This window comes from Pteropus medius, unplaced genomic scaffold (genome assembly GCF_902729225.1).
Source record: "Pteropus medius unplaced genomic scaffold, Ma_sr-lr_union100, whole genome shotgun sequence".
Lineage (NCBI taxonomy): Eukaryota > Metazoa > Chordata > Mammalia > Chiroptera > Pteropodidae > Pteropus > Pteropus medius.
Window position 1 is genome coordinate 9,613,176 of NW_024349224.1, and position 15,690 is coordinate 9,628,865.

The following is a 15,690-nucleotide window of genomic DNA, read 5'->3' on the forward strand; positions in this document are numbered from 1 at the left end:
ATATTACATTAAAATGTTATGTATTGTGATTACTGAGTTTGTAGTAGTCCCTTAAATTTTGCGCTGGAGGCCAGTGCCTCACTTGCCTTACTCCAGCCCTTACCCTGCCTTCCACTTCCTGACCCCTCCTGGAGCCTAAGGATGAAAACTGCAAATTTCTCTCATAAAACAGCAGCAGAAGAGTTATTCCACTGGCCATCAGGCCACCGAGGATGTCTGTCCCTCCAGACAGCCACTGGAGACAGGAAGAATTGGTCCTTCTGGATCCGCCCGCCTCCTTGGCTCTCCGCCTGCGATGGGACACACCTGGCGGGCGTGCCCGCCCTCTACCTGCCCGGGGCCACCTGGCTGGCGGCCCTCAGCGCTCCGCCAGCCACGCGGAGGTCTGCGGGGCGTCCTGCCGGCCAATGGGGAAGGCGGCCCCTCCGAGCTTGGGCCGCGTCCCGCGGAGCGGCCAATGGGAGCGCCGCATGCAAATGAGCAGGTGCGGTGGCGGCCCGCGGGTTAAGGCTGCCGAGGCTCAGGGGATGTTAGAGGCGCGCTGGGCAACTGCCGAGCGGACGCCTGGGCTTCGAGCTGCGAGCTCCGGCCTCCCGCCATGGCCTCCACTCCGCTCCGCGCTGCCTCCTTCTCACCCGCCGAGGTCCAGCAGCGCCTGGAGGCCGGCGCCTGCTGGGTCCGCTGTGGGGCCCGCCTCTACGACCTTACCGGCTTCTTACGGCAGCACCCGGGGGGCGAGCAGCTGCTGCGGGCACGAGCTGGCCAGGATGTTAGCGCCGACCTAGACGGGCCGCCGCACCGGCACTCGGCCAACGCGCGCCGCTGGCTTGAGCAGTACTACGTGGGCGAGCTGCAAGGAGACTCTCAGGTACAGCCGGGCCCGCAGTCACAATCACCTGCACTCTCCTCCGCCCTCCCTCAACTCTCCACGCCCAGGCAAGCCGCGTTCACCTGCCCTCTAGGAGGACCCAAGGTGACATCCTCCTCCCTCACCTCTGCTTCCCCTCTCTTCGTTCCAGCAAACAGGTCACACTGCCCTCTGCCCCAACCCCTCGCCGAGCGCTCCTCACCAGGGGGTTGCCCTTCCTCTCCAGCCTTAACCCCGACCCCCTTCTATCTGCTACTTCTCCCACTTCCCAAGTTCCACCCTCCTTTCTACTTGTTCCTTCTGCAGTCTGCACCATCTGACAACTCTGATCGCCTTTTCCCAGCCCCTCGCACGCCTAGTCTTTCCTATTTTCTTAGTAGCCTCTCCCTCTTTGCAACTGCTCTTCATTTTTATTTGAATAATAGCTTCCAAGCTCACCTGTTCTTCCCTCCCCATCTCATCCTACTCCTGCTCCCAAAAGGCACAGATCAGTCACCTTCTCCTCTAACCTGGATTTCCTGGTCCCCTCCATCACCAGTCTTGCTCTAGGGCTCTCCTGGGTAGGCAGAGAAGTCAGGGCAGTGTCTTGGGTGGACCATGTCCTCCCACCCCCTCGGACTTCCCTTTATTCCTTGTCTTACCTGCCGGCTTGTGTGTCCAAAGGGCGAAATGACAGGGCTAAGCCTGTTTTGCTGGGAAGAAGGGATTAGCGCTTTGAGGTGCAGGCTGCTGTGCAGTACAGGCTCATTATAATATTTAAGCCTTTAATTGAGCCTGGGGTAGGTTTTGTTATCCCCATTTTAGGATGTGAAAACTGAGGTTTCGGGTGGATCTGTAATCGTCCAAGGTCAAACAGCTAGTTAGTGGAAAGGTATGTAGATCTGACTCCAAAATCAATGCTGTCTCCATCCCAAAGATCCTTGGGCACGGGAGATAGCCCCTATCTACAGGGCTCCAGGCAGTTCAGGCCAGAGGTCAAAAGGAATCCTCCGGCCTCCCCCAGGTCTGGCTGTAGGACTGGTGACAGTGGGTGCATCATACTTTGATAGAACCAACAGTCGTTCCATCCTTCTAGCTCTTGCTTTCATGATGGCCCTAGCAAATGCTTTTTAATCTTTGCAAAAAGGACTTGCCTCTCACTATTCCAGGTGGCTAGTCTCCTTGCCTGGGCCATGTTGCCTAATTCTTCAATGGTTGGCACTGAGGTAGGCACTGGGGAGGCACTAACGGCTAAAACCAATACTGGTCTTCATGGAGCTAACAGGCTATTGAGGAGGGGGAAAGATGTACTAATTGCACAATAATCATTTAATTACTTGTGTTCTCAGAGTGTGGATCTGGAGGGGAAGAGTTCAGGGAGAGCTTTCTTGAGAAAGTGTCACTTACACTGAGAGCTATTTGATGGATAAGACTTAACTGGGTAAAGTGTGGTGTGAAAAGCATTCCAGCCAGAGGGAACAGCATGTATGATGGCTCTGGAGGGTAAAGGCTCGGCACAGTCAAGGCAAAGAAATAAAACCAAGGTGACAGAGGCTGGTGAGCAAGGAGAGGGATGTGGGAGGTGGCCAGAGATCAGCTGCGGGCACGTCATGCAGGGCCTCCTAGGCAGTGGTCAGGATTTGGGACTTGATTCTAAAAACAGTGGGAAGCCAGGGAAGGGACTCGAGCATGGGTGTGGTGTGGTCAGATTTGCATATTTGGAAGAGCACCCTGGCTGCAATGCTGAGAAAGAATGAAGGGAGCCCAAGTGAGTGTAAGGAGGCCAGGCAGGAGGCTCTTGCACAGCCCAGCAAGAAGTAATGGTGGCTGGCACTATGGTGGCTGTGACTGAGGGGAGAGAGGGGTTGAATTTGGGAGATTTCATCCATAAAATGCCAGGACTCCACATTCTGCTATGGGGGCCCAGTTTAATCTCGGAAGTTGATGTTGGTGTCAGGTTATACTGAAGGGGCCAAAGGTTTAGTCGTAGATACAGCTAAAGCTGACTGCAGAAAATTAGAGATTGGGACCAGAATATCAGAGACTTCCAGGCTTGCGATGGCTCATGGGAGCCATCATATGTTTTAGCTGTGTTCTATAAACAGGAGCCTTAGGGTGTGGCTTCTCCCGGTCCCACCGTGAGCATCACTCCTGGCCAGGTGCCTTGATGGCTCCACCTCTTGGCTCTGTTGACCAGGACAGCAGTATGGTTTGATTTTGCTTTGCTTCGCAACCCTCAGGGGTTGGATTCAGAGGATACTAAGTCCAAATTTGCTCCCTATCCCTGTACTCACCTGTTACCCCAAGAGTCCCAGTTTGGTCATGTTGTAGTCATCCTTAACTCTGGGCCCCAACCTGAGGATGTGGGGAAACAAACTGACAATTAGTAACAGACTTACAAACCCATGACCCAAATTTGACCAATGACTGGCCATACTTGCTCAATACTCCAGTTGCCTGTTAGCTTCTGTCTATAGATATCTATTCTAGAAACAGGTATAAGGTTGTCTTTAAATTGGGGGAGAGAGGCAACTAGAGGAGAAATCTGGAGTGGGGTATCCTTTCAAAGAGAAAACCCTCTTCTTAAGGCCTGAGTGGAGACAAGGCATTGCTGTTCTCTCTAGCTAAGCCCTTCCAGCCACCTCCAGGCCGCCTTCTCCGCCTCCCTCCTCTCCTGCTGGAGCAGGGATACAGGAACCTGTGGAGATTAGAGCCTGACTCCTGTAATGTGAGGGCCAGGAGAGGTGTTGATGGGGAAGGAGAGTGTCATGAACCTGCTCTGTCATTTGGATCTCATTTCTGAAAGGTGCCCCTCCTAGGAGGTCTTTGGAGGGGAGCATTCTGGAGCTCTCCTGTGAAATTCCCAGGGAGAAAGCTCGGCCTCATTGGTTTCCCCTGTTCCCCACTTTGCCACACCCATCTGTGTACACACTTACACACACATTCACACTCACACGAAGGCACACACACAAAACAAGTCAAACTTGTTTGAGCCAACATCCTGTGGGGATGAGACGAGGTCTGCTGTGGCCATGGTCTCGGACATGAGGAAGCCAAGTTGCCTCTCTGGAGCAAGTGAGAGAGCAATGGCTGAGCAGAGAAGCCAGGCCTTCTTCTCGCCGTGGCTCTCAGGGGCCAGCATGGTCAAGCTCCTCACTCCCAGCTCAGGAAAGGGCAGTGTTCTAGCTGCAGCTCACATTGTTAGTGGGACATGAAGTTCATTTACTGAACTGCGACCAGCATTTAAGGGGGGAAAAAAAAAAGAAACAGAAAAGAACTTTAGGTCCAAACCTTCCTTCCACAGGTACCACGTTTCCCAGACTTGGGTCATCCAGGAACCGCTGTCCCGGTTTTTTTTCGAATTGGCATACCACTTGAATGATTATATTTAAAATTTATTTTTAACTAGATTCACCTTTTCTTTTAGTATTTAGTAATGCTAGGCAATAATGCCAGTGAAATCACAAGTTTTACATGCGCTTTAAAATCTATGGAGATAAAACACATATAGATTATAAAATAAATAATTGAGCTATGAAAATAAGAAATGCTCATCCTCATACCCCCTAAAATCATCTTGGGCACCATCAGTGGAGTCTGTGTCACCCTTTGGAAAACATATGAAGCAGAACTTCTTAACTCTGGCATTCTTCGGATCATTTTCTGGAATTGATGAAAGACGAAATTGTGTGTAAAAAGAGGCAGTATTGTACATTTTTCTAGTGCGAGAGCTACAGCTTTCATCACAGCCCAGCCAAAATCCTTCCCTCACCCCAAACCTGCTGCCAAGAGGATAATACCTGTGAAAGGGCAGCCCAAGCTTACCCATCTCACACACGACCTTTTATCCACATGCCTGGATAAAAGCCCCCTGTTGGAGAAGACCCTGGAGGAAGGCAAGCCTCAACTCCCCAGCCACTGCTGTTGGGGTCACCTGATTTCTTAATGTCTCTGGGTGCCATGTCCTAATCCCACAGGTTACATCCACCTCTGAGTGACTAAGAAGTCCACAGATTCTGCCACATGTGGTTCTGCCAGGCTTTCAGGTCCATCTAGCCATTCAGAGCTTTAAGACTTGGGTAAATAAATGGGATTGGACAATAAGGAGGAGATCTAGGTGCAATAAGATGGGGTTCCCACCCCACCCGAGGCTCCAGAACATCTTGAGCACAGCCCAACTTGGAAAGCTGGTCTGAGCTGGGAATTCAGATTTTTTAAAAAATCATGCTTGACGAACTTGTCAAACTGCCCACACCTGCAGAGTATGGTAGATGTGAGAAGTCTGCTGAGGGGGATTGAGATCAGTTTGGTCTATAAAAGGGCTTCCCACTGAGCCTGCCTGGCCAATCAGCAGCCACCATCCTTTACTACCTGTCAGGGACTTCCAAGCTGTGTCCTGCTGTGGTGCCGAGTGAGACTTACCTAGGGCTAGTTAGTAGAGTGTGCAGGGACTCAGGTCACTGTGGTTCCATGTGAGACCAGGGCAAACGCAGACTCCAGGGGTGCTCCTTGGTGTCACCCTAGAATTCAGGGAGTAAAAGGGCTTTGAGAAACAAATTTGGGAAAATATTAGACGTTATGACTCACTGGAGGAAATCAAAAGAAACAGGATTCCCAGAAACACCTGAGAGTCCTCACCTTTGGTAATATTCCCGGTAAAGAACCCAAACTGATACCTGAGCAACATCCATCATCTTCCCTTCCCTTATTCATTTATTTATTTTTCTTATGACACACACTCATTGCTGATCCATTTCTTGTTTTCATTCATTTAGACAGACAGGTAATAAGCACCCTGTTCTCTCTGAAACCCACCACAGTGCTGAAACTGCCCTAGCCGGGGTCATCAGGACCTTCACCTCACTAAACCCGGAGGTCAGGTCTCACCTTATCTCACCTGGCATGGTGATCACTCCCCCTCTTTGATATACTTTCTTCACTTGCCTGCCCAAATGAAAGATATACTACAGGCTTTTGTTTTCCACTCGTGCTATCGCTGCTGTAACAAATTACCGCAAACGCAGTGACTTAAAGCAACACAAATGTATTTTCTTACATTTCTGGAGGTCAGAAGTCAAAAACAAATGGGCAGGGCAGCCTGCCTTCGGGAGGCTCTAGGGGAGCATCTGTGTTCTGGCCTTTTCCAGCTCTGAGAGGCTGCCTGTATTCCTTGGCTCATGGCCCCAGCCAGCAATTGCATTGCTCGGACCTCTGCCCTCATGTCACTTCTTTGACTCTGACTGTCCTACCTTCATCTTTCACTTGTAAGGACCCTTGTGAGTACACTGAGCCCACCTGCATAATCCAGGATAATCTCAAGGTCCTTGTCTTAATCATATCTGCCAAGTCCCTTTTGCCATATAAGGCGACATAGTCACAGGTTTCAGGTACCGGGACATAGACTTTGGAGCGGGGTACATCATTCCATCTACCTCACCACCTATACCCCCATCATTACTTCTCAGATTCCATCGCTAGTTTCTCTTGCTCTCCTTTTCCCAGAAAAGTGCACAATGCTTAAACGGAATCATGCAGTCTGTGCTCTGTGGTACAGGTACTATGTCTGGGCGATTATCTGTGTTTTCCTTACTCTTAACAGCAGCTGTCTCCGTTGCCTGCTCTGTCCTAGAGAATTCATAGGCTGCAAAATGGGGGAAATGGGGAATAACTGGAAAAAGGAGACCACGTGCTAATCCCTGTGAGCCTCCTTCGTCTTCCTTCCAGGATGCCTCCCCACTCCTGCCTTACGTTGGTCAGAGCCCCAGACGCTCGTTACTGCAGCAGTCTTCTGAGCAGGTCTCTCCCTGCCCATGCTTCCTGCACCCCATCGCCTATGAAACCTACAGAGAACTTGGTTATGTTACAGCAGTATTCCTAAGTCTTCAGTGGCTCCCCACTGCCACATCCTTTAAGTCCAGCTCAAATGCTATTTCTTTAACTAGCGACTCCTTACTTCCCCATTTAGAACTGGTATATTCCTTCTCCCAAACGCTCATAGAACTTTTCTCGTATCTGCATTTTAGCATTCATAATGTTCTTCCTCATTTATTGTATTTTCACTATGTGTTTTATCTTCTCTACTACAATGGAAACTCTCCGAGGACTGGAATTGTCTGATTCATCTGGGTTTCTCTAGGACACACTAGCACACTGGTGCATGCCAACAGGAATTAATAAATGTTTGAATACATGAGTTAATGAGCTGCTTGGAAAGCTGAAATGTGTACAAAATTGCAAGGAAAAGTGGTGGTAGTAGTACACACAAGATACTTCAAGAATTAAAATGTAAAAAAAAAAAAAAGCCCTTTCTGGTTTCTTCTTTGCTGGCCACAAGGTTTGGGAGTTGAGGGAAAGGATGGAAGGCTATCAATTGAGTCACTCATTTCTGCCTTTGCCCTAAGTTATTTGCAGCCAGAGAGAGTTGGCAAAACATTTTCCATACCAGGTTCCATACCCTTGCCTGTGAGCCCCCAACAAGGGAAGAAGTGAAATTAACTATAGAAAATGCCAATCGAGAGCCCTCACAGCTCTCAGGGATGTAACCAGTCCCCATGTGGCTGTATGTGTCTGGATGACATACATAGGTAGGACCCAGGTTGCCTAGATTTCCAGCTCTGTTTACTCTTTCCTGTGTCTTTTCATACAGATTTTCTAAAGCATAGAGTCTCAGAACTGTGGTTCTCAATCTTCTCTAACTGCTGCTCACCTAGGAAGACCCTAATGACCACTCCACCTGCTCTTGCTCTCCCATGGAAAAAGAGCTTAGTCATGAAAATAAAATTGGGAAGCAATGAACTTGATGCTAACAACACTCAATTTTATTATTGAAAAATATAAACCTCATACTCAGGATTTTTTGTTGTGACACATTGCCCCCAAACATAATTATCCAAATACTTTGTTTTCTTACCTTGATCGTATATTGAAAGATATTTAAATAGCAGTACTAGATAAGCAATTTTGGGGGGATTCGTTTTAATATATTTGAACTATGATGCATACAGAATATCTTAAAACCATGTTATAGGAAAACTAGTAGCCAGAAATTCCATTGATGCAAGTCCATGTGACTACACTCTTAGAGTGAGCCATGCGATCTACAGCGAACTTGGTAGATAATTCCCTAATTAGTGATCATTTCGTTTTTAAAAGGAATAGAATTGAAAAGGAGTAGCGTTCTAGTTCTCTACATTCTTCTGTGCCCAGTGGAATGTTTTCAACATTGCTAAACATTGCATGATGCTCAGATTTCCCACTGGAAAATGGAATCGCCGTGTTTAGGGATCTCTAGTAATGGCTAGTTTTAGTTCATAAATTCCAAATGTTAATAGTCTATAATAACCCATTTAGTTGCTAATAGTCTCCAGTCTCATGTAATGATAAAAGTCTATGAAACAGGCATCATTTATCCACAAAGATCAAAGAAAAGAGACCTCAAATTTTTAAGTCAATTCAAGGCCCACACTTTGAGACTGGCTGCCGTGGAGGAATAAGGAGCACCTACATCGGGCTGATTAACTATAGCTTCCATGATCTTGTATTTCCCCCAAACCCGGGAAAACGCCAGGCTAACCTGATTTAGTGGTCACTTTTTCTTGTTCCAGTCACAACCCTTTGGGGTGCCAAGTGTAATGACTTATGCAGGTTAGAGACAGAGGGCCATAAAAAATTCAGTTGTTTCTTGGACCTAAGTAAGAAAGTCCTTGACTCCTAGCATAAGAGGTCACTTAAAGTGAACCTACTTTAAATGAAGATCAAAATTTCATAGAAAATGCAGTGGGGGTCAGGAGAGGGAAATTGATTACCCTTAAAAATGAAATGAAAATGTATTTTTTTAGTTTATTTTAATCTAACAGAAAAATTCAGATTGCAGTTGCACACTGATTTGTAAATTGAGCAAATAACAAATCAAATAGTGTTGTTTTTGTGCACGTGGGTGGTTTTTCTGATAAAACTGTGTGAAAGCACAATGTGACATTCCAAACTTTGCATTGGCTGTTCATAGCATGATCCTAAAGAGAGTCATTTAAAAACTTTTTTTCAATTACAGTTGACATTCAATATTATATTAATTTCAATATTATATTGTACAGCATAGTGATTGGACATGTATAACTTACAAAATGATCCCCCCGGTAAGTCTTGTACCCACCTGACACCGTACATAGTGATGACAATATTATTGATTATATTCCTTATGCTGTAATTTACATCCTCATGACTATTTTGTAACTGCCAATTTGTACTTTTTAATCCCTTCACCTTTTCCATCCAGATCCCCCTTTCCTTTGACAACCATCAGTTTGTTCAGAAAAAAGGTCATTTTATCAAGAGTATTTATTTAAGGACTAAGAATCTCTCTTGATCCTTTGATAAACAGGTCATTCTCTTTTGAAGGGCCTCATCCTTTTTCAGTTGTCTGTGTTTCAATGTTAAATCGCCTAACTCTGCCAGATCCTTATTTGGCAATGGAGTTGTGAATAAAACAGGTTTTTTGTCTCTTTCATTGACCTGAAATTTTTTGTACTTTTGCATCGATTTTCCATTTTACTTTGCAATCAGTTCATATTTTGTTCTATTGGATATTGTCAGATGATAGCAGCCTCGACCATCACTTTGCCTTGGGGAACTGGGGAAATTTGGGGTCGGTGTTTGAGCAGGGACAAAATTTATAAGTGATCAGTCAACTCACGAATAGTTGCATGTTAGGGTGGTTTTTGCTGTCTTTTGCAACTTGAATCTTTGGGGACTCAGATCCAAGAACCCCGGATAACAATGAGCCTGGAAGAACTAATAGTAACACCTATGTTTATATAGCGATTCACACTTTTCAAAGTATTTTCCCACTGATTTCTGCTTGAACCCTTAACATAGGTGAGGCAGATGTCGGCTCTCCCATTTCACATGAGAAACCTGTAGCCCTGAGAGATCCTGGAATCCGGGTCCCCAGGTGCCCAGTGTTTCCATGGCACATCCATTAGAGATGAATCGAAGGCATGAGGTTATACCGTGGTGGATCTTTTTCTTATTGATTTATAATGACTCTTTATATATAAAGTGTATTTTTATATCCTTTTTTCCCATCGTATGTATTACTATTTGTCCTCCAGTTTTCCCACGTCTTTTGACTTTAATGTTTCTTCTTCATCTGAATCTTTAAATTTTCCACATAAAGATATCAAGGTTTGTTATTCTTAAAAAGACCACCTCTACGTTAAGATTTCATACATAAAACCAAAAATATTTTAGTATCCTGCTAATAATTTTATGCTTAATATTTTAATATTATTTGTTTGTTTTTGTTTAAATGTTTTACGTACCTGGATTTTTTTTTTTTTGGAATGAGGAACAAAATAGAGATTATTTTAAGCTTATATTTTTCCAAATGACCAACTGGTTATCCCAGTAGAATTATGGAATAATCTATTTTTCCTACTGATTTAAAAAACAGTCATTCATCAATCACACATCAATTGCCTGGGTTTCAGTATTAAATCACCTCATAGTCACAGATATTTTGGTCTGTTTTGGATTCTATTCTGTATCAATGAAATCACTCATTTTTTAAATTAGGTTTTAGCCATTAGATTTTTCTTCTCCTGTTCCATTCCAGCCAGGATTCTGCTCCCACCTGCCCCCCTAGAGAAAGCAAAGAGCAGGCCAGGAGCAAGCAGCGTTTCTGGGCCCTGTTGCTGGCCTTACGGACATACAGTGAGTCTGACTGACTTTCAGAGGCTGGGGCTGCCCAGCCTGACCTGACCCTGAGGTTGTGTGGCCGGAGCAGGAGGAGCGGCTCAAGGAAGCCCACGCAGGCGACAGGCCCATGGGAAGGTCCGAAGTGGGTGTCCAAGCGGTCATGGAATGGTAGCGATTTCAGCAGGGAATGTAGGGGTGGGGAGGGGTGAGGAGAGATGAAGGGGGAGCATCTGGAAGCAGCCTTGCTGCTGGAACTCAGCACGTGGGTGGGTCCTGTGTACATTTCCTGCACTGTGTCCACAGCCTGTGGTTGGAAGAGAGGCCCGCGGGTCAAGTTCTGTGTGTGTGTGAACAGCCGGCTAGCAGAATAGGGAAGTAGCCGTGCTTGCTAACAGGAAACCTGCTGCCTCTTTGTCAGAGCCCTGTAAATCTCAAACTTCTTGTCTCTCTGGCCAAGGGAACTGCATACTTATCTCCCACCTTCCTTTCAACAAAATCAAATGAGGAGCTTATATTAAAAATAGATTCCTGGGTCTACGGCCATGCTACCCTGAACAAGCCTGATCCCATCTGATCTCGGAAGCTAAGCAGAGTCGGGCCTGGTTAGTACTTGGATGGGAGACCACCTGGGAAGACCAGGTGCTGTAGCGTTAAAAAAATAAATAAATAAAAATAAAAAATAAATACAGTCCTGGGACTTCCTGAGATGATGAAAATGTTCTTACACCTTGATTTGGGCATTGCCTATAAGGAGACATATAATTGTCAAAACTTATCAAACTATATACACTTATGACTGGTAATTTTTTTACTATATGAAAATTATACCCAGTTTTTAAAAGGAAGCACACAAATTTAACACACATTTAGTAATCACTCCTAAGGATATGACCCTATGATTGAGTTAGACACCAATATATACAAGTCTTTAAAGATTGCTTTTAAAAAAAATAGAATGTGAATGTTAGGATCCAGGTAGTGGGGATATAGGTATTCACGGCGAGAATCCTTCAGCTTGGCTGTTTGTTTAAACTTCTTCATAATTAAATGTTGGAAAATATACTAAGTAGTTCCATTGTGGACATCACTCACAGATGTGCTCTTAAAGGGCCGAGTGGGAAAATAAATAAAACAACGTAAGAGCATGTGAATTAAAACAACAGAAATCGATTCTCTCACAGTTCTGGAAGCTAGAAATCTGAAGTCGAGGGATCAGTGGGGTTGGTTCCTTGGAGGCTGTGAGAGAGGATCTGTTCCATGCTTCTTGCCTAGCTCCTGGCGGGGCTGGGAACCCTTGGCTTGTAGATAGAGCACTTCAATATCTGCCTCCATCTTCACAAAGGAGCACCGGAGAACTGTGTTACATTCAGAAAAATGACTCGTAGTGACAAAGATTCCAATATTGAAGACGAGTGAACAGTGTGATGCTTCATTTGAGTGGAAAAGAAACACATGTAACTAAGCTAAAGAATTAATTAGAATAAGGATAGAATTTTATATACGTAAATAAATAGATTCTTGGGCCACTCTCCAAACCTGTAAAATCAGAATCTGTGAAGGCAAGACTCCAGAAATCTGTATTTTAAACAAGCACTCTGTGTGACTCAGCAGCACCATAAAGTTTATAACCCACTGTCCTAGAGGGCTAAGGGCAGAGGGAGAATCGAGATGGGAAAAGTGGAGGCACCAAAAGTGGTTTGGTGAGCAGGTCTCTTGGGATTACTAAAGATCAGCACCCCAAACTCGCAGTGTGGGGCTTGGCACAGTACGTGTGCACTGGGTGTTAACAGGGAGTCTACCCTGTGGCCTCGTGAGAGAGAGTAGGGGCCTGGGATCTGCAGCCTGAGCCCTCAGTCTGGGTCCAGCTCCGTGCCTCATTAGCTGTGTGACGTTGTACGAGTCATTTAATCCCTCCCAGCTTTCGTTTCCTGATTTCCTGCAGGATTTTGTGTGGCTACAATGAGATCACGTGAGATCCGTGAAACAGAACGCGTAGCTTACACTGAAACAAGATGATTACCAGTCCTCTCAGCCCTAGCTCCGGCCGAGAACATGTCGATTCCAGGTAGATGGCGAGGGATAAATGTGTTCAGAACCTGGGTTGCTAAGTGCTCAGACCCTCTTGGGCAAGGCCACTCACCCCGCTGGAGGAGCTGCAGAGTGGTGACATTTTCATCTCTCAAGAATTGCCCCTTCCACCAGCCTGGGCAGGTGAGGTCTGCACTAACCCGCTGCCCTCATTCTGTCTTCCCCTGGACAACTGCAGTGCTGGGGACACTCACCCTGGTCAGGGACAGTCTCCAAAAATGAGACTGGCAGAGGCCCTAAGGGTATGTGGGGCTGCCACCTTTTCCTTATCATTCCTCCTTCTATTCAGTCACAAATGCAGTGGACATCCCCTCATGCCCAGACCGCTCTTGGTGCTGGGGATACAAATATAACTGGTCGTTGTCCTCTGAGGCGTACCTACCAGTGGAGGGAGGGAGACAGGATAACTACAGGTGGTGGCAAGAGCTACGACAGTGTGTGTGTGCGCGTGCGTGTGTGTATATATCTCTGTGTACATATATATCACATATAACAGTAGATAATATATTTTAGAGCAAAGGGCTGTGACAGTGGCAGCTGCTGCTTCTGATTAGCGGAGTCAGAGAAGGCGTCTCTGAGGATCTGACATCTGATGGATGAAAAGGAGTTGTCGTAAGAAAAACTGGGTTAAAAAATATTTCAGGTAGAGAGAAGGCCATATATAAATTCGGGGTGGGGTGGACACAAGTGCAAAGGCCCTGGGGTATGACAGGACTTGGTGACATCAAGAATCCAAAAGGAGGCTCTGGTGTTGCTGAAGCGTTGCGGGTGAGGGAGAGCATAGTGTGGGGTAAAGCCGGCGGGGTGAGCTGGAGCCCTGCCTCAGTTGAGCTCATGGGTCATTGTAGGGAGCTTAGATTATGTTCTGAGGACAGTGAGCTGGGGAATTTTAAGTAGAAGGCTAGCAAAGTTGGTCTGTATCTTATTAGGGCATCCTGGCTGCTGTGTGGAGGGCACATTGGAGGGGGTCAAGCAAGAAGAGACCTCAGAGGCCACTGCTGTTGTCCAGGTGGGAGGTAGCCTGAACTGGGTGGCCGTGGGGATGAAAGGAAATGGATGGAAGTTGGAAATGTCTTGGAGGTAGGACCACTAGAACGTGCTGATGGATCAGACGTCGGGACTAAGGGAAAGAGATGTTGACTATGGTGCCAAGGTTTTGACCTGAGCACCAGGGTCGTTTGATTTATTGAAATGATGACTCCTGGGTCGGGGGCCCAGGTTTGGGATGGGGCAGAGTTCACTGGGTCCACATTAGGTTTGAGATGCCAAGAAAACACTCAGAGATTTCAAATGGTGATTGAATGGATGAGTCCAGGATGTGTTCTCCAATAGGGTAGCCACTAACCACATGTGGCTATTTAAATTTAAATTAATTAAGATTAAATGAAATAAAAATTCAGTGTCTTAGTCGCACTAGCCACATTTCAAGTGCTCAGTAGTCACACGTGGCTAGTGGCTACTATATTGGACGCACAGTTGAGAAAATGTCTATCGTTGCAGAAAGCTCTGTTGGACAGTGACGGTCGAGAGCTGTGGCTCAGAGGAGTCACGAGGCATTTCTCTCTGGGATGACAGCATCCTAACTGGATTGCTCTGGCCAAGGAGGCTGGTGTCTCTGAGTCATTTACGTCATTCACAATGGCTCCTTTTTTTCCTCTCCGCTTGACCACACCAGACTGTATATCCGGTGATGACCTGTGACCACGTCAGAGAGGCACTGACCACCCAGAAGGAGCACTTGCCCTAGGGTGGTTCAAGGACATCACCCTCTGGGGTTGAAGCACCGTTAGAGTGATGAGTGTGAACACGATGTTTAATGAGTCTAAAACGTGGAGTATAGACGGTTAGCTCACAAGGTGACAACAGTTCTAGGGCCAACCGCATAGACTTGGCTCGGTTAAGATGTGCAGGGAGATTGGAGGTTGCCAGGTTAAATGAGAGTGGAAAAGAAGGCACAGGCTCAGTCTTGTGTGCTAGAACCACCCATACTACTGGAGACCAGCCAGTCAACCTCTCTGAACAGAAACGTCCTAAATTATAAACGGAAGGAGAGTCCACGTCTGGGCAGAGGGAGAGGGAATTGATTGAATCAGTGAAAAGAAGTGGAAGGTATAAGGCAGGTGGTTTTTTTGTTGTTATTATTTTGTTAACAAAACAATTCAGTGACTTACACTGTTTTGGGCAATATAATCATTGCTATTTTGTAGGTAATGATGAGGACAACGGTTATTTCTCTTTCTTAAATTATTGGAATATAAAAGGAAAATTTAAGAATATCGGTTCTGGAATTGTGACATATGAACTCACGTGTACATCAATGCTCTTGTCTTTCCCTTTAAAAAAAACAACAGCAAAATACAGTGTTTGGGAGATAATCCTTACAAACTGGAGACAGAGATGAAATTTGTTTTATTCCGAATGTTAGGTCATTGAGGAGATACTGTATTTTAGGTGGCCTAAGTGTATTTTTCTGTGGATGGCACATTCCATGAGCCTACCTGTGGCACCTTGAGGTCCGAGTCCCGACAGACTGCAGCCGAGAAATGTCCCATCACACCTACAGAAGGGCAAAGCTTGAGGGACTCATGTCCTGCAAGCTACAGATGCGGCTCATCAGAGTTGAAACTCCGGCCCCTCCAGCTGCTGTGGTGCCAGGAGGCACTTTGTAAGGCAGGACCGAGGGGACTGTCTTGTCTGGATCCCAGCATCTCCTGAGTAAGAGAAGTTGGTCATATCTTGGGCACACGTTTTCTACTCGTTTTCTCTTTTCTTTTCTTCTTCCTACCGTGAATACTGGGCTAGTGACCCGCAGGGCTAATTGCCTCGCAGAGACTCTGGGTGGGCGAGGAGTGGGTATGCTTTTGGGGTTCCGTGGCTTGTTGCTTGTCAGGTATGATTTTTGTTTGTTTGTTCGGTTCTTATTTTTATACATAAAAGGGTTTATTTTAAATGGTTTAAGGATAGGAGAGGCCACAGGACCTGGTCGGGCCTGGCTTCTGACTCGGACCTCGTCAGGGAGAGGGTGGCTTATTAGAAATTGAAGCAAGCAGCTCCCACTG

General features: G+C 46.3%; 1 protein-coding gene and 1 non-coding gene across 2 annotated transcripts in view; both read left to right on the forward strand.

Moving 5' to 3' along the window:
- Positions 1-15,690, forward strand: part of FA2H (fatty acid 2-hydroxylase) — a 44,499-nt gene continuing 28,809 nt past the window's right edge. The window contains 2 exon segments of the mRNA XM_039881074.1: positions 1-695; positions 698-868. Coding sequence (XP_039737008.1) covers positions 213-695; positions 698-868 — 654 coding nt within the window. The 5' untranslated portion in view covers positions 1-212.
- Positions 11,076-11,194, forward strand: LOC120617441 (5S ribosomal RNA). Its single transcript, XR_005656922.1, has one exon. It is a non-coding gene; the product is annotated as a 5S ribosomal RNA (ribosomal RNA).